The following is a 17,162-nucleotide window of genomic DNA, read 5'->3' as shown; positions in this document are numbered from 1 at the left end:
TGTTTCTATCTCTCTCTTCCTTATCCCTCCTGTCTTTGGGGTTGGGGGAAGCCAGAAAAAAATAAATAAAAATGAAAATTATGCCTGTTCTTTGGAAAATATTTTAAAATACAGAAATTTTTGAGGATAAAAACATTTAATCACCTTTATTTATTTATTTTTTGTTTGTTTTTGTTAATCCTCACCTGATGATATTTTTCCATTGATTTTTAGAGAGAATGGAAGAGAGAGGGAGAGACAGAGAGAAACATCGATGTGAGAGTAACACATCAATTGGTTGCCTCCTGCAGGAGCCCTGACCAGGGCCCTGGGCCAGGGAGGATCCTGCAACCAAGGTACATCCCCTTGACCGGAATCGAATCCAGAGACCCTTTGGTCCACAGGCTGATGCTCTATCCACTGAGCCAAATCGGCTAGGGCAGTGGTCGGCAAACTGCAGCTCGGAAGCCACATGCAGCTCTTTGGCCCCTTGAGTGTGGCTCTTCCACAAAATACCACGTGCAGGCGCGCACGTACAGTGCCATTGAAACTTCGTGGCCCATGCGCAGAAGTTGGTATTTTGTGGAAGAGCCACACTCAAGGGGCCAAAGAGCCGAATGTGGCTCGCGAGCTGCAGTTTGCCTACCACTGGGCTAGGACAACATTTAATCACCTTTAAGTCCACCACTCAGAGAATATCCTTAAAGGACACTTTTCTGTGCATATTGTTATTAATAGGATAACATTTAGCATAATATTTTGTAGCCAATATTGTGAACATCTTTTCATGTCAATAAATATCTACATCAGTGAATTTCAAACTTCTTTTATTTTAGGAACCCTTTTTTCCAAAGACCATTTTCCAAGAGCTGAACATGTAATCATTCAGTTACTTATTGGGTCCAGCAGGGTGTCAGGCATTCCTACTCTCCAGTGCCTGTTCTTTTTTTTTTTTTTAATACATTTTTATTGATTTCAGAGAGGAAGGGAGAGGGGGAGAGAGACAGAGACATCAATGATTAGAAAAAACCATTGATTGGCTGCCTCCTGCACTGGGGATCGAGTCCACAACCCGGGCATGTGCCCTGACAGGGAATCAAACCATGACCTCCTGATTCATAGGTTGTTGCTCAACCACTGAGCCATGCCAGCCGGGCACCTGTTCTCTTTAAAGGCTGAAGGTTGCCCTGGCTGGTTTGGCTCAGTGGATAGAGCATCAGCCTGTGAACTTAAAGGTACTGGGTTAGATTCCAGTCAAGGGCACATGCCCAGGTTGCAGGCTCCATCCCCAGTAGGGGGCATGCAGGAGGCAGCTGGTCGATGATTCTTTCTCATCATTGATGTTTCTATATCCCTTTCCCTTCCTCTCTGAAATCAATAAAAATATTTTTTTTAAATATATTTTATTGATTTTTTACAGAGAGGAAGGGAGAGAGATAGAGAGTTAGAAACATCGATGAGAGAGAAACATCGACCAGCTGCCTCCTGCACATCTCCCACCGGGGATGTGCCCGCAACCCAGGTACATGCCCTTGACCGGAATCAAACCCGGGACCCTTGAGTCCGCAGGCAGACGCTCTATCCACTGAGCCAAACCGGTTTTGGCAATAAAAATATTTTTTAAAAAATAAAGGCTGCAGGTATTACACAGGTATTGCACCCTCATTGGCTGTTCCCATTGTTGAAGGACACCCACTTTATGCTCCGTGTTTTGTTGTTATTAAAAATGACTCAATGAACATACATACATCAGTGTGTACTTTTGTCATATCCTTAAGAGAAATCCCTAGAAGTGGAATATTGGGGACAGAGGCCAACCTGGGGCTGGAGCCTATTTGAGGTGCTGGGAGAAGGGTGGAGAGGTAAAAGACATGGTCCATGCTCTTCGATAGCTCAGTCAGCTTGAGGAAACGAGACTGAGAAAAGAGAACAGGAGGTTTCAATGAGTAAGGTCCATACTTTCCAGCATTTCCGCTTTAGGAATTCATGCAATGCGTACCGTCTGCATCATTGCAAAAACTAATAACCTAAATGTTCAGCATTAGAGAATTGAATAAATATATATCATTATGGTACTAATATAGATCTATCTCCAAGTAAAATAGAGAAAGCAAGATGTAAAACAATGTTTCATGTTTTGTTTGTGTATTTATAAAAATATGGGCATACATATGCTTGTAAATATATAGACCTGCCCTGTTCACTGTGGTAGCCACTAATCTCATATGTGACTATCCAGTGCTTGAAAAGTACATCCCAAGTCCAAGTTGAGATGTGCTGTGAGTGTAAAATGTACATTGGGCTTTGAAGACTTGGTACCAGAAAAAAGTATGTAAAATGTATTATTCATAATTTTTATGTTAATATGTTGAAATGATAATATTTTAATACATTAAATTAAGTAAAATAATAAAATTTTATTTCTTTTTAATTTTTAATGTGGCTACTAAAACTTTTTGAATTACACATGTGGCTCATATTTGTGCTTCCCATTATGTTTCTATTGGCTTGGACTGTTACAGACTATGCAACAAATTTATAATAGTGGCTGCCTCTGGGGAGAGAGATTGAATGATCACTACCTTTTTTGTACCAGTTACATTTTATTTTTTGTCTGAATTTTTGGTACCATGTACCAATTTTTTTTTTAATGTTAGTTCATGTCTTTTATTAACCCAAATACAATTACCTGTCTTCTGTTGAAGCAAATACAATTACCTGTCTTCTGTTGAAGCAATAGGTCAGACAACATTGCCACAATAATGTCTGTCAAAGTGGCTGGCCATAAACACTCCAGCACCACATTCATCTGAAGGGCACTGCTGACGAAGGCAACTGACTTTGCCATTCTCATCCATGTTGTAGTACTTCAGGACAGCCAGCTTCACCTTCTTTCTCTTAGGCTTATTCTTCTTGGGAGTGAGGTACGACTTCTCCCTTTTCTTAGCACCACCACGAAGATGAATGTTGAATATTGTAGTCAGACAGAGTACAGTACGTCCGTCTTCCAGTTGCTTGCCAGCAAAGACCAGTCTTTGCTGATCAGGAGGAATTCCTTCCTTATCCTGGATCTTGGCCTTTAGATTTTCTGTTGTATCTGAGGGCTCGACCTCCAGAGTGATGGTCTTCCCGTGAGGGTTTTCACGAAAATCTGCATCTTGGTAGTGACTCCACGCGGATCAGAAAGGAAGAGCGCAGCGCAGGCCCACACGGTTCCTGGGGCTGCCGCAGCCCATGTACCAATTTTTAAAAATCATTTAACACGTTGCCCTGGCCGGGTGGCTAAGTTGTTGGAGTGGCATCCGGGACACCAAAAGGTTGCAGGTTCAGTCCCCAGTCAAGGCACATACAGGAGCAACCAACAGATGTTTCTCTCTCACTCCCCCTTCCTCTCTCTATAAAACTCAATAATAATAATTTAAAAAGAAAACATATCCTCGGATGAGGATTTAAAAAACCCCCCACAAAAACCATTTAACATGTCACAATCCATGACCCCCTAAAAAACGTACCAGAAAAATTAGTCCTACAAAGATGCTGTTTGTTAACAGGCTTGGAGAAGCAGGATTTTACGAGCATGTGGTAATTTTTCCTCCTCTCTGGCAGTGCCCCTGGGTCACGCCACACCCCTTAACCAAGCCCAGTGCTTGATGTGTACAGTCCGATGCCAGGTCATTCTTTTCCATGGGAAGACAGAGCTTTCAGCCCGGAAATGTGGCTGGATGGGAGGAGTTGATCCTCTATGATGTTTGCAATTGCTTTTTTTTTTTTTTTTTTAATCCTAACCAGAGGACATATTCACTAATCTTTTTAGAGAGAGAGAGGAAGTGGGGTTGGGGAGAGAGAGAAACATCAATGGATTGGCTGCCTTCCATACATGCCCCAACCCAGCATCGAACCTGAACCTCAGTATATGCCCTGCCCTGCAATTGAACCTGAAATCTTTTGGTGTACAGGACAATGCTCCAGCCAACTGAGCCACCCACCCGGCCTGCAATGGCTTTTCTTTTCTTTTTTTTTTAAATATGTTTTTATTGATTTCAGAGAGGAAGGGAGAGGGAGAGAGAGATAGAAACATCAAAGATGAGAGGGAATCATTGATAGGCTGTCTCCTACACACCCCCTACTGGGGATTGCGCCTGCAACCCAGGCACGTGCCCTTGATCGGAATTGAACCCGGGACCTTCAGTCCACAGGCCAACGCTCTATCCACTGAGCCAAACCCGCTAGGGCTGCAATTTCTTTTAGCTTATTTTTATTGACGAGGTGTGTTTTTTTAACACATCTAATTGGCAAAAGGAGATTCAGGAAGATACACAGAGCTGCTGTGTGGGATGCTCTGGAGTGACCCCTCTGTGGTCCTGGCTCCTCTCCGCTGGCCCAGAGGTGACAGGACTGTGGGAGCTCAGGGACGGGAATATAACGGCCCTCTCCCCACCTACTCCCACCACCTCTGCACACCCTGTAGAAGCAATGTGTGGGTAACCCCAGCTGGGCTGATTTTGACCATGAAACCCTCAGGGCAGTTTTTTTAAAAATATATTTTATTGATTTTTTACAGAGAGGAAGGGGGATAGGGATAGAGAGTTAGAAACATTGATGAGAGAGAAACATCGATCAGCTGCCTCCTGCACACTCCCTACTGGGTATGTGCCCGAAACCAAGGTACATGCCCTTGACCGGAATCAAACCTGGGACCCTTAAGACCGCAGGCCGACGCTCTATCCACTGAGCTAAACCAGTTAGGGCACAGGGCAGTTTTATTTCTAGTCTTTTAGGTGGGAGACCGACCCCCAGGCAGTCACGGCCTTGAATCTTGGAGGTTCGGAGCTGGACTCTTTTTCTTTTTTTTGGAGCTGGACTCTTGACCTGAAACTTCAGCCTTCCTGCCCAGCACATAGCATAGCTCCAGGCACAGCACAGGAGCTAGGCAGAATGTTGAGAGAAGGGTCACCATCCCCTCCCAGGTCATCCCTCTGAGGTGGGACTGGGTCTTCCATCCCCTTCCTCTACAGGTCTGTTCCCTGGCAGGCCCCTGGGAACCCCTACTGCCAGCCCTCCCTTTTGCAGCCAAGGTCGGGTGGTTGGAACTGCAGGGGAAGGGGGAAGGCTGCAGCTCCTGCCTGCCAGAGGCCCGCCCCTCCCAGCCGAAGACCTCCTCTTCCCTGGGAAGGCAGGATGCAAAAGCGGCTTGTCGCCCACTTGATTTTGGGTACAGCCTTCCTGCCTCATTCCAGGACAGCGGGCTCGCTGGAAGGTGACTAGATAATTAGAAGCTGCTCAGTTTAAACTAGTGACAAGTTCCGCCTCCCAGATGATCAAAGAGACACCAATTAAACAGTGTGATGCCCATTGGCACCACATTAGTCAAACCACCAACGGACGGGAGATACTTCATAACTGGGTTTTGAGGTCACCGACACCCTCGCCACCAGAACCCCTGGCAAGACCACCCATCAGAGCCTCCTCTGGTGCAGCCAGAGAAAACTGGGCCCCTTGGGGTCACCTCTAACCTGGACCCCCACCCCCGGAAGCGCCCATCAGTTACGCGTCGGTCCCCACCGCGGGTCCACCTCCTACGCTGGGGGCTCCTGGAGGGAGTTGGGCTCCGGGGGTGCCCGTCTCGGGGCGGGGAAGCTGCGCGGGCAGAGGTGCCAGGGGAGAAGCTCGGCTCCACCAGCTGCCCGGCCGGGCGGCTTTGAATGCGCCCATGAACTTCACACCGCGGTGTCCCCATCCGTAAGGTGGCGAACACAGCCTCCTCGCAGAGCCCGCCCCTGCGTCCGCCGACTCCGGGGACGGCGCCTCGCACTGCCTAGCGGTGCTCGTAAATGACATCAAACCGCGGCGGTCCCTCCCGAGGCTCCCCGTGGGGCCCGCTCCGCTCGGGGTCACCCCAAACCACATCCCGAGAAACGGGACCTGGGAAGCCAGGATGCTCAGGCCCTGACCTCGGGGTGGGGTGCGGGGGGTGGGGCCAGGGAGGAACCCCAATTCCTCCGCTGCCACCGAAGCCTGAAACTGAGCGGGCCGGGCGGGTCTCGCCTCCGCGCCTTTCCCCCGCGGGTCCCGCCCTCCGGCCCGCCCTCCTCTAGCCCGCGCCCGGATTGGCGGCGTCGGGCGGCGCGGCCGCTGTTATTTTTCGAATATATAAGGAGCAGAGGTGGCAGCGGCGGCAGAGGCTTCCCGCACGGGTGGCTGATCCCCGCGCCCCTCCGCCCCTCCCCGCCCTCCCCGCTTCCCTCTCCTCCCTCGCCTCCCTCGCTCCGGCCCCGTTTTCCTCCCTCCCCCCCGCCTCCACCCCAGGCCCGCTTCCCACCTGGTCCGGGCCAGCTGTGCCCGGCGTGGGTGGGTGTCCCGCGATGGAGCTGCTGCAGCCGGACCCCGCCGCACCGAGCCCCGCTCTCAGTCCCGCCGGCGTGCGCGGGGGCGCAGAGCGTCCGAGCCACCTCCCGGGCCTCCGGCGGGGAGCTCAGGGCCTCTTGGGGACCCCGGAGCGCGCGGCCACTTTCTCGCCGGTCGCCACCCTCACCCAGACCATGCACGACCTCGCTGGACTCGGCAGGTAGGGCGCCCCAAGGAGGCCGGGTGTGGGGTGAGAAGTCGGCACTGGGGTGTTGGTCCCGGGCCTCCTGGGGAACCCCCCATGGGATCCGAATCCGAGAGGCGAGTAAGGAGGCATCCCCGGGAGAGCCTGCTTTGGGGACCCGGGACAAGGGCGGTGAGGCCGGGACTCTGCGGCTTACACCCTAGGTGACCTGTTCTTATTCAGCACCAGACTCTGAAGATCCTCTTTTCCCCCTCCTCCTCCTCCTCCTCCTCCTCCTCCTCGTTCTCCCTCTATGTGCCTCCGTCATGCTGCCTCCCTATTGCCCCTGTCGCCACCATTTTGCCCCAGGCAGGGGATGGTGAGCCTGGAGGGGAACTAGAAGGCAGAGCAATCCAGTTCTCCTAGGTCCCTTGCCCCTGCTCCCTCTACCCCTAGTTCTTTCCTGGGGGTTATAGGGTTAAACACTGGTCCTGCTCCCTGAGTTACCTGCAGGGTCCGGGCTGGGTTGTCCTCCCAGCGACAAACCCCAAGTCTTGGCTCCCCCTTTAGGAAGGCCGGTGGATGGGTAGGAGCCTAAAGGCTCTGGAGCAGTGGTTCTCAACCTTCCTAATGCTGCGACCCTTTAATACAGTTCCTCATGTTGTGGTGACCCCCAACCATAAAATTATTTTCGTTGCTACTTCATAACTGTAATGTTGCTACTGTTATGAATCGTAATGTAAATATCTGAGATGCAGGATGTATTTTCAGGGGTCGAGACCCACAGGTTGAGAACCGCTGCCTGGAGGCTGCTCTACTGCCCCACCCCCAGGATCACCCCCAGGGTGATCCCCAGCCCAGCTCCTTCCTCTTGTCTTGGGGTCACCTCCCCCGGTACACAGGAGGATCTTTCTTAAACCAACCAACGAAGAGAAGACACTTAGGGCCTCTGTAGGAGCCTGCCTACAGAGAAGAGGGCCGGTTTTCCATGCCATCGCCTACCTTGGGGCAGTGCAGAAGCTGGATGGGCCCTTCAGAAGTGGGTGGCTGGTGGGAACATGGGCCAGCCAGCCCTTGAACCCCCCATTTACCTTTCTACTTCCCTGGGTCCCTGCTCCCTTCCCAGGGAGGCCCCAAAGAGTCAGGTAGGCAGCCTGCACACATGCCTATCCCTGTCCCCGCGGCGAGCGTCAGCATCCTCCCTGTCGTCTGAGTCCTCTGAATCTTCTGATGCAGGTGAGGCCCAGGGGTGCCAGGGGACTTTGGGGGGCTGCCTGAGCCTCCTCATTTCCCTGCCAATCAGACTAATGTCCTTCCAACAACCGGGAGGTCTGAGAAGCCTCCCCTGCCCTCCTCTGGCGGGGCTCACCACATCCAGGCGGAACCGGTGGTTGGGCGGGGCCTCCGCAGGAGATGAGATCTCACCTATTTAAAACCAAAGCCCCTGAACCACAGCCCCACCTGGGAGGCATTAGAATGGAAAGCTGGTTATTTTATAACACTCACTTGCCCCCAGCTATAATCTTTTCCTTTTAAAAGGCTGTTATCTCTTCCAGAACAAATTATCTTAAACCAGTTCAAGAAAAATGCTTAACGAAGTTTTGATTTACAAACCATGTAGAAGTGTTTTCATAGCAAATAGGGAGTGGAGGCCTGGACAGTTGGGGGGCAGCCTGGGCTGTTGGGGTCCATGGGTGGGTTTTGCTTCATTTTTTTAATGTGTCGAGATTTAAAACAGAAACAGTTTTTTCCCCTTCTCTGAATAGGGTTGGGACATGGTGGGGGAGAGTACAGAAAATGGCACTACTTTCAAACCAAAGCACTCTGTCCCCTCAGGGCTCTGCATGGATTCTCCCAGCCCCATGGACCCCCAGGTGGCGGAGCAGACGTGAGTAAAGAAGAGGGATCCCCACTACAGGATTTGGCACCTGCCTTTGGGAATCCCAGCTGTAGCGTACACTCACTGGGGAGGCCTGGGAGAGTGGACAGACCCCCCCTGGGTCCCCATGTGGGGGGACTCATTGGCCTTCCCAAGTTCTGGGATCTTGCTTGCTCCCTGTCTCGGAGAAGGGTCTGTTCTCACAGGAACATCTGAGAGTAGGCTCAGGGCCAGGGTGGTGGGGACAGGGCCTCTGGGAGCAGCAACACTTGACGCCAGTCAGCCCTTTTGGGAACATAGGCTGGTATGTGTCCTGTTTTCCTTTCTGCCTATACATGTGTGTGTGTGTGTGTGTGTGTGTGTGTGTGTGTGAAATACCACAATTTTAAAACATGGTCCAACTAATTCAAAACTTGTGTCACTCTAGGCCACACAAAATAGTTGCTACAGGCTGGTTTGGCTCTCGGCCATCCTATCAGCAACCTCTGGCTTCAGTGACACTTGACCCTCTTGTCCACCCCTGGACCAGGCTCTTTGAGAGATGGACTGGAGAGGGAGCTGGTGGGCTAGATCCCACCCGCCTTGGTTGTGGGGCAGGAGTAGTACTTTCTAGAGCACAGCTGTCCCATCCAGCTGTTCAAGCCTCCGCAGGGAGAGCAGCTGCCAGGTATTAGTGAGAACAGCTGGGCATCCCCCGCCTGGGCTGGGGGACTATGGCTTTGAGTTTAGGGCAGTGGCTGTTTTTCCTCCCACGGCCTTTGATCAGACTAGGCTGGGCTACAGGGTTTGTTCACAAACAGGAAACGAGAAGAGAATTGGGCGGAGGGCCTGCAGGTTAGGTTTTGGTGGCAACGAGCTGTCCCTGCTTTACCCCAAGGCTCAGGTGCAGATTGGAGACCAAGCCTATGAAATTGGTCATCCCTGATGCCAGGTTGTCTGGGCACAGCCACCTGCCTACCCCTTGGGGCCCAACCCCCTGGCATTTTAGTCCTCAATGCCCGCCCCCGCTGCACCTGCTTTGACGGTTACACAGTTTCTCAGAAAGAAGCATATGTGTGTGTGAGTGTGAGTGTACGCATAGATGCACAAAGCCCTGCATGGCAGGTGGTCTCTGGTAACATAGCTAGAGGGGGTGGGGCCTATCTACAGAAGCTTGTGCTCCAGCCTCAAAAGGAACATCTGTTGGAATTCCTTGCCTGCTGGCCTCTCCTCAGGCAGGAGGAGGGGGTGGGACAGGGGCTGGGTCCTGAAAAATTCCACAGGAGGGAGAAGAGGGTGTAATCCTACACGTTTGTCACTAGGGGGTCTGGCATGGCAAACTGGCTGATCCAAGGGCACACTAAACCAGGCCGCTGTCCTGGGGGGAGCCCAGAGAGCCCCACACAAGGGGAGGGAAGCCCAGCCTTGCTGGCATCCAGGCCCTGGAGACACCCACATTGGCGGCCATATGGCCCCGCTGAGGTGATTTGCATACAGGTGGAAGGCCTGTGGGCAGGCTGGCATGACCGTTGTCTGGGTAACGCTCAGCCACCTTTTGACCTACCCCAGCTGTCTCCATTGCTGCCATTCTCTGGGCCCTCTTCCATTCAGGGAGCTTTTAAAATCCCAGGCTGACTCTCATCTTCCCCCCTCCTCAATAGCTGGGTCCCCAGATAGTTGACATTCTTCCTACTTCCCCTTTCCACTGTCCTTAGCCCTGGTCCTCAGGTCTTGTGGACTGGGGACCTGATGCTGGAGGTGGGTGTTGGGCTGTAGTGGGAGGTGGGCTGCATGGAACCCTTCTCTCTCCTAGGTTTGAGCAGGCCATCCAGGCAGCTAGCCGGTTCGTTCGAAGGTAAGTGCTTGGGCTTCCCCTTACAGGCTCCGGTGGTCTACCCACCATAGGCTACCTCTGCCCCCATTGGCAGGGGCAGGGTGCTCAGGGCTCAGGTGGAGGGGCACCCTGCATGCTCACCACGACGGTCCCAGACTCTCCAGCCCTGACGTGTCCCTGTTTCCTTCTGCAGCAAGCAGTTCCCCATCCGACGCTTCAAGTCCTTGCCGGTGAGTGCTCTCCGAGGCAGGGCAGGAGGGTTCTAAGGCCCAACTCCTGGTCTGGCCATGGGAGGTGGAGTTTGGGAGGTGAATGGGTGAGCAGGGGCATTCAGGGGAGGGATGGGAGAAGGTAGGGCCTGGGCTGGTGCCAGAGAAAGGTAACCTTCAGTACCTGCTGCCCCCCCTGGCTCCCCAGGTGAGGCTTCTGGGCCACAGCCCTGTGCTGCGGAACATCACCAATGCCCGAGCGCCTAGCAGCTGGAAGAAGAGCGAGGCGTGTGACCAAACTGCCCACAGCTCTGAGGAGGATAAGGAGAATGTGCGCTTCCGGCAGGCCAGAGTGGGACCACTCCAGGGAGAGAGAGGGGCATGCTGGGTGGTGCTCTGGCATGTGATGACGCCACCTCCCCCCGCCCACAGGATGGGTTTGTCTTCAAGATGCCATGGAAGCCCACACATCCCAACCACGCCCATGCTCTGGCTGAGTGGGCCAACCGCAGAGAAGCCTTTGCCCAGAGGCCCAGCTCGGCCCCCGACTTGATGGTACATCGGGAGAGCTGACCCTTGCAGGGCAGGCACACAGGGCAGGTGCCCCCGAAGGCAGCCTGGGGATGGGAGGGTGATTGAGCCTGAGGCAGGGGAACCTTTTATCAGAAGGAGAGGGGTGGGGACTGCCTTGGGTCCCCACCACTGAGTAGCCTGCATCTGTTCGTCACCCATACAAGTGCCTCACCCCTGAGCGGAAGATGGAAGTAGAGGAGCTGAGTCCCCTGGCCCAGCGCTTCCCCCTGACCCCCACCACGGGAGTTCCTGACGAAGATGATGGGTTTGTGGACATCCTGGAGGATGACTTAGAGGTAGGCAGCCTTGCTCCATCAGGCCCCCTACATCTCCCCGCCCTGGGATGTCCCAGAGGAGAGCTCTGAGCTCCTGCAGCAAGACTCTGACCGCATCCCAATGTCAGAAGAATCTGAAGTAACTGAGTCCCAGCCTGACCTCTGGCCAATCAGAGAAGAGCAGGTGGCGGGTGCTGCAGTGAGGGGAGGATGGGCAGGGCAGAGGGAATGTGCCCCTGCACGGCTTCTCATGGTCCTGTGCAAGCCCCAGCAGTGAAGGGTCCCTGCCCTCTCTTGGTTCTGGGGGGCTGCCCAGTGTGGAGGTGCTGGCAAGGCCAGAGAAGGCTGCGCTGTAGGACTGGGGCCTGAGGGATTTGGCCTGTGCCTGTTGGTGTGACCCATATCCTTGTTGATTTGGCTTCAGGACGATGATTCAGTTCCCCCAGGCATGGAGAGCCTCATTAGCGCCCCACTGGTCAAGACTTTGGAAAAGGAGGAGGAGCAGGTGAGCTTCTGGGGTGGCCCCCTACCCTCCAGGTGGGATTGGGGGAAAGCAGGAGCTGAGCCCTCTGACCCCTGACCCACTGCCCTGGCCAGGACTTCATCATGTTCAGCAAGTGCCGGCGGCTCTTCCGCTCTCCGTCCATGCCCTGCGGTGTGATCCGGCCCATCCTCAAGAGACTAGAGCGACCCCAGGACAGGGACCTGCCCATACAGAACAAGCGGAGGAAAAGTGTGACCCCTCTGGAGGAGCAGCAGGAGGCCGAGGAACCTGTGAGAGCCCTCCTCCTGGGGCAGGGCTGCCACCTGTCCAGTCTACCCTGCAAGCCCTTCTCAGCCAGGGTGCAGGCAAGGGGGGTACCAGCCAGACTGGGCCTGGAGGGGCAGCTCCCCCCTGATCTTGGCTGCCATCTATCTCACAGAAAGCCCGTGTCCTTCGCTCCAAGTCCTTGTGTCACGACGAGATTGAGAACATCCTGGACAGTGACCACCGTGAACTGATTGGGGATTACTCTAAGGTACCAGCTGGCAAGACCCTCAGGCTCCACCCCTTGCCAACTGTAGCCCCCTAGCCCAGCAGCTGCTTCAGTGCCACCCTCTCTCACCAGAGGCCCCTTTGCTCTGTCCTTTGCATACTGTCGTCCTTTGTCCTTTACTCTCACCTGGACTCTACTCGGTCTCCTGACTCTATCTCACGTGTGTCCACGCATCAGTGATGTCGCCACCTTGGAAAACATTTCCAAACGGACGTCTAGCTTGACCCTCCTCGGGCCTCATTCCCAGGCTTGGCAGAACTGGAGGTAGAGGCAGGAGTCCATCGCTTCTGCTTCCCTTCATTTCCCCTGGAAGGTTGTTCCTGGGGCATCAGACCCAAAAGGCTCCTCTCGGTTGCTATGGGAATCAGAGCTGAATTTGAAGGTCGAATCAGGTGTGGCCTCTTGGGCTTGTGTCACGATGGAGATTGAGAACATCCTGGACAGTGACCACCGTGGACAGTTCCTGCTCCTCATCTTACCCATTTCACCTTCTTCCTCTTCTCTTTCTCAAGCTCTCTCTCTCCCCTCTTCGTGCAGGCCTTCCTCCTACAGACTGTGGATGGGAAGCACCAAGACCTCAAGTACATCGCACCAGAAACGGTATGTGCAGATGAGCTGTTCGTCTGTTAACCTTCGCTGAGAACAGGCTGCAAGCACTGGGTAGGGTAGGGTTAGGAGCCAGCCCCTGGCCTGCTGGAACCCATCTCTGTGGCCTCCACAGATGGTGGCCCTGCTGATGGGCAAGTTCAGCAACATCGTGGAGAGGTTTGTGATTGTGGACTGCAGATACCCCTATGAGTATGAAGGCGGGCACATCAAGGTGAGGCAGGGTGACCAGAGAGGTGCTGAAGACCCACCAGTTCTATCCTTCCTCTGTGGGGACGCCCTCTTGTGGGGAAGGGTCCTGCCCAGCAAGAGGTGGGGGTCACCCTTTTGAAAGATGGGAACTGCCTAGGGGCGGGGTCTGCCAGCCAGGCCCAGGGCAGTGGCCTGACCTCCGGCTACTCTGCAGACGGCTGTGAACCTGCCCCTGGAACAGGACGCCGAGGTGTTCCTGCTGCAGAGCCCCATCACACCCTGTAGCCTGGACAAGAGAATCATCCTCATTTTCCACTGTGAATTCTCATCTGAGCGTGGGCCCCGCATGTGAGTCCCAGCTCCACCCAAGCGTGTGGGTGCTGGCGCCGTCCTATGGCCAAGAGCCTGAGCCCAGCCCCTCCTTGGCTTGGGCCTCTTGGCTCATCTGACCGCCTGAAGTGGACCTCATCCCTGCTTCCTTGTGCACGGCACCCTCCCCCTGTCTCCCTCCTGCAGTCCTTCCCATCAATCCTCACCCTCTACCCATTGTCACCCCCACCCCCAGATCTGATTCCAAGCCTTCAGCAGTGTCCTTAAAATCCAAGGACCCTGTCCCAGTCCTCAGTGACATTGACCCTCCTGGTGTTCACATGTCCTTTCCTTCCCGCACCAAGTCTTGTCCAGACCTCCTGAACAGATCTCTTGAATTTTGGCAACTTCTCTTTGTTCTTCTTCCCCTTTCCCAGCCCAGACCAGATAACACTAACAATGATTCCACAACTGCCTTCTAGAAACAGGCTCCCTTGGTTTTCCTTCTTCCTTCCAACTCCCAGCCTCTCCAGTGCTCAGGAGCCGGACTGACCTAAAAGTGCCTGCTCTCGAGCCTTCCCAAGGCGCTCAAAGGAGTGGGTGCAGGGAACAGGTTCCCTGAGGTCCACCCTACTGCATGCCCAGCTCTGACTCCCACACCCATTGGTCCCAGGTGCCGTTTCATCAGGGAGCGAGATCGAACCATCAATGACTACCCCAGCCTCTACTATCCTGAGATGTACATCCTCAAAGGCGGCTACAAGGAGTTCTTCCCGCAGCACCCGGTACCGCAGGCAGAGATGGCCACAGCCTCTGGGGGAGGGTTGGACTGCAGGGAAAGGGCTTGGCCAGGCAACACCCCAAGAGAAGAAAGGAGGATTGCCCCCCCAATTGCCCATTCCTCCATATTGATTGCCCTCTCCCATCCTGCCCTAGACCTTCTGTGAACCCCAAGACTATCGGCCCATGAACCATGAGGCCTTCAAGGACAAGCTGAGGACCTTCCGCCTCAAGACGCGCAGCTGGGCTGGGGAGCGGAGCCGGAGGGAGCTCTGCAGCCGCCTGCAGGACCAGTGAAAGGCCAGCCACGGACTCACCTACCTTCATTGCCTTGAGTGGCCTGGGCACCACCTACCCAGAGGCCTGTAATAGTGAGGATCTGCTGGAGGCCCCAGGACAGTGAGGGTGTCCTGTCCATGCGCCCCAGCCCTGATCCCCTTGTCTCACTCCAACCATCCTCCATACCCTGGTGCCACCCCTCTACCCACACCTCAGCTCCTAGAAGAACCCAGCCTGTTGACAGTGAAACTGGATTATGTCCAGCTCAAAGGAAGTATTTTGTGTCCAACAGGAATCTTTTGCTTCTTTTCTTCCTTGTTTGGGTTAACCCTTTGTCTCCCTGTGTCCAGAAAAGTCCCCTTTTTTCCTAGAGGCTTTGTTTGCATGTTTGAGGCTGAGGGAAGCCACAGCCCCAAGATGGGCCAGGGCCGTCCTCCCTGCCCTAGGAGTAGCACTGTGCCCTGGCCCTCAGTAGCACTCCTACATCTGTCTGCGTGTTCCTGCTTCCTCGTTCCCTCTTTCCTGTCCCTCCTTACGTACACCTCCAGCACAAACATAAGCTCTTACTCTTCCTGTTTCAGTGTTACCTGCATGCCTGACTTGTCTGTCTGATTTTTTTGCCCATCTCAGGTCATTCACAGGTGGTCAAGCGGTCACCTGGAGGGAGGGCTGCCCCACCCAAAGGTACCCATTAGGCTCTCCGGGTCCAGTTGGGGTTATGGACTCAAACCTTAATTACCCACTTGGCCTGTCTTCTGTTGCCTCAGAAAGGGATGTTATACTTGGGGGCCCCTGGGTGAGGGCTAAGGCCTGCGTCCTTAACCTCACTGGAAGCCCAGCCCCCACTGCTGTGAACCCTGGGGGCCTGACTTGTGAGAACTTGCTGCTGTCTTGTCATGAATGAACGGATGGATGGACAAACGGATGAATGATGAATGGATGGAGAGCTGTAGATGCACACCTCACACACAGACCACTGGGTGGAAGCATGTCAGTGAGCGTGACAGCCTTCGGCAGGAGTGTATATGTGTCTGTCCGGACAAAATCTTTACACTTTAAGGTTTGAAAATATTCAAGAGGAAATGTCGAGGTGGCAGCTAAACCAAGGTCAGAACCACCTCTGACTTTTTAATCTCAGGATGTGGGAAGGGCTGTGCTTGAAGGTCCTGATGAGTCATCTGTTAGGGCCTTGTTTCAATAAAGCACTGAACAAGTTGAGCAACCAGCATTGTGTTCTGTGGAGCCCTTGACAAGACCACAGCAGATGCAGATGGTGGGATTGGGCAGATTGGGGCTGGAAGACTCCTGGGGAGGCTACCTCATGCTGTCTTCCCAAGTCTTTTTTTTTTTTTTTTTAATATATTTTATTGATTTTTTACAGAGAGGAAGGGAGAGGGATAGAGAGTTAGAAACATCAATGAGAGAGAAACATCGACCAGCTGTCTCCTTCACACCCCCTACCGGGGATGTGCCCGCAACCAAGGCACGTGCCCTTGACCAGAATCGAACCTGGGACCCTTCAGTCCACAAGCCAACGCTCTATCCACTGAGCCAAATCGGTCAAGTCCTGTCTTCCCAAGTTTTGCTGAGACTTTTCCCCTCATCTGGCTACTCAAGCAGCCTTCCTAAACTTTGAACCAAGAAGGCAAGAGTAAACTAGAACTCATTGCTCACCACCTCCTTGCTCCCCTCTGACAAATGCTCCATACCTTGCTCTTCACAGTTCCTTGCCTTTGCATCTGTTGCACCACCCTCAGAAAGGCTCTCCCTTATCTGTTATTCCTCTTGTAAGACTCAATTTCAATTGTCACTCTCAGAAGTCTACCAATTTACCAATCCAATGCCCTGTCAGGGAAATGGATTTCCTCAGTATCCCCAGTGCCCAACAGAGCTTCCACCACCTAGAACCGTGGTTCTCAACCTTCCTAATGACGCGACCCTTTAATACAGTTCCTCATGTTGTGGTGACCCCTAATTTCACTGTTACAAATTGAAAATAATTAAAGCATAGTGATTAATCACAAAAACAATATGTAATTATATATGTGTTTTCCGATGGTCTTAGGCGACCCCTGTGAAAGGGTCTTTGGACCCCCAAAGAGGTCCTGACCCACAGGTTGAGAACCGCTGACCTAGGAGATGTTGAGTTCAAGATCAGCAAATGGGAAACCACCAATCTGGTAGAATTGGTCCCAGGCCCAAACCTGGTGTCTCAGGAAATCCTCTGGGAATACCATTGCTCTGTTAATTACCCCCCACCCCCACCCCCATCCCCACCAATGTGAGCTGTTGGTGATTGCAGGGACTCCTTTGCAAATGTACACATAAGATGCTGTCTGGTACAGAGTACACACAGGCAGGAGTCATTACCACTTTCTGTGGAAGTTCATCTACCTTCCGAAGTAGGTGGTGGGATGATTATTCACTCCGTTTTGCAGATGGGGAAGTGGAGGCTATTTCTAGCAGTTAGAAGGGACTCCAGGTTCCAAGGCTGAGTCTAAAGGACACTTGCCCTGTCTTCAGCTTGACCTCCAAGTTTGTTATACCTAAAGGATTGGTTTTTACTCCTGCTCCAGAGCCCCCTGCAAGGACACAACCTGTGTGTGTATGTAGGTACCTGGGGACTGGGCCTCTGCTCAGGGAGTGTGGGGCCCTGAAGACTCCAGAACACACACAAAACACCCCACCCCCGCCCCATCCAC

At 53.4% G+C, this 17,162-nt stretch overlaps 1 protein-coding gene and 1 pseudogene across 4 annotated transcripts; one reads left to right on the top strand and one right to left on the bottom strand.

Annotated features, from left to right (window-relative positions):
* Nucleotides 1-1,810: 1,810 nt before the first annotated feature.
* Nucleotides 1,811-3,136, bottom strand: LOC139014368 (ubiquitin-ribosomal protein eS31 fusion protein-like; annotated as a pseudogene).
* Nucleotides 3,137-6,218: 3,082 nt separating this feature from the next.
* On the top strand, nt 6,219-16,455 carry CDC25B (cell division cycle 25B). Of its 4 annotated transcripts, XM_070419973.1 has the most exons (16): nt 6,219-6,544; nt 7,635-7,744; nt 8,345-8,396; nt 10,180-10,221; nt 10,394-10,430; nt 10,618-10,740; nt 10,842-10,964; nt 11,147-11,278; nt 11,682-11,762; nt 11,855-12,031; nt 12,181-12,276; nt 12,832-12,894; nt 13,016-13,114; nt 13,307-13,440; nt 14,075-14,186; nt 14,338-16,455. In XM_070419973.1, the coding sequence occupies exons 1-16, from the start codon at nt 6,342-6,344 to the stop codon at nt 14,476-14,478; spliced, it is 1,725 nt and encodes a 574-aa protein (XP_070276074.1). In that variant the 5' UTR covers nt 6,219-6,341; the 3' UTR covers nt 14,479-16,455. The 4 variants fall into 4 exon arrangements, with proteins under 4 accessions (XP_070276074.1, XP_070276075.1, XP_070276077.1 ...); XM_070419974.1 differs by lacking the exon at nt 13,016-13,114; XM_070419976.1 differs by lacking the exon at nt 7,635-7,744 and having other exon boundaries at nt 6,530-6,544.
* The last annotated feature ends 707 nt before the right edge of the window (nt 16,456-17,162 follow it).

The sequence above is a fragment of the Myotis yumanensis genome, unplaced genomic scaffold (genome assembly GCF_028538775.1).
Source record: "Myotis yumanensis isolate MYYU_CA2020_CCGP unplaced genomic scaffold, mMyoYum1.0.hap1 SCAF_7, whole genome shotgun sequence".
Taxonomy (NCBI): Eukaryota; Metazoa; Chordata; class Mammalia; order Chiroptera; family Vespertilionidae; genus Myotis; species Myotis yumanensis.
Note: the sequence above shows the minus strand (reverse complement) of the source record. Positions and strands in the feature narration are given on the sequence as shown.

Excerpts from the sequence above, each read along its gene's own strand:
- CDC25B (XM_070419973.1), top strand. The coding sequence starts at position 6,342 with ATGGAGCTGCTGCAGCCGGACCCCGCCGCACCGAGCCCCGCTCTCAGT. Across the intron at positions 8,397-10,179 it reads CCCCAGGTGGCGGAGCAGAC|GTTTGAGCAGGCCATCCAGG; the intron begins GTGAGTAAAGAA and ends TCTCTCTCCTAG. Across the intron at positions 12,032-12,180 it reads AGCAGGAGGCCGAGGAACCT|AAAGCCCGTGTCCTTCGCTC; the intron begins GTGAGAGCCCTC and ends TCTATCTCACAG.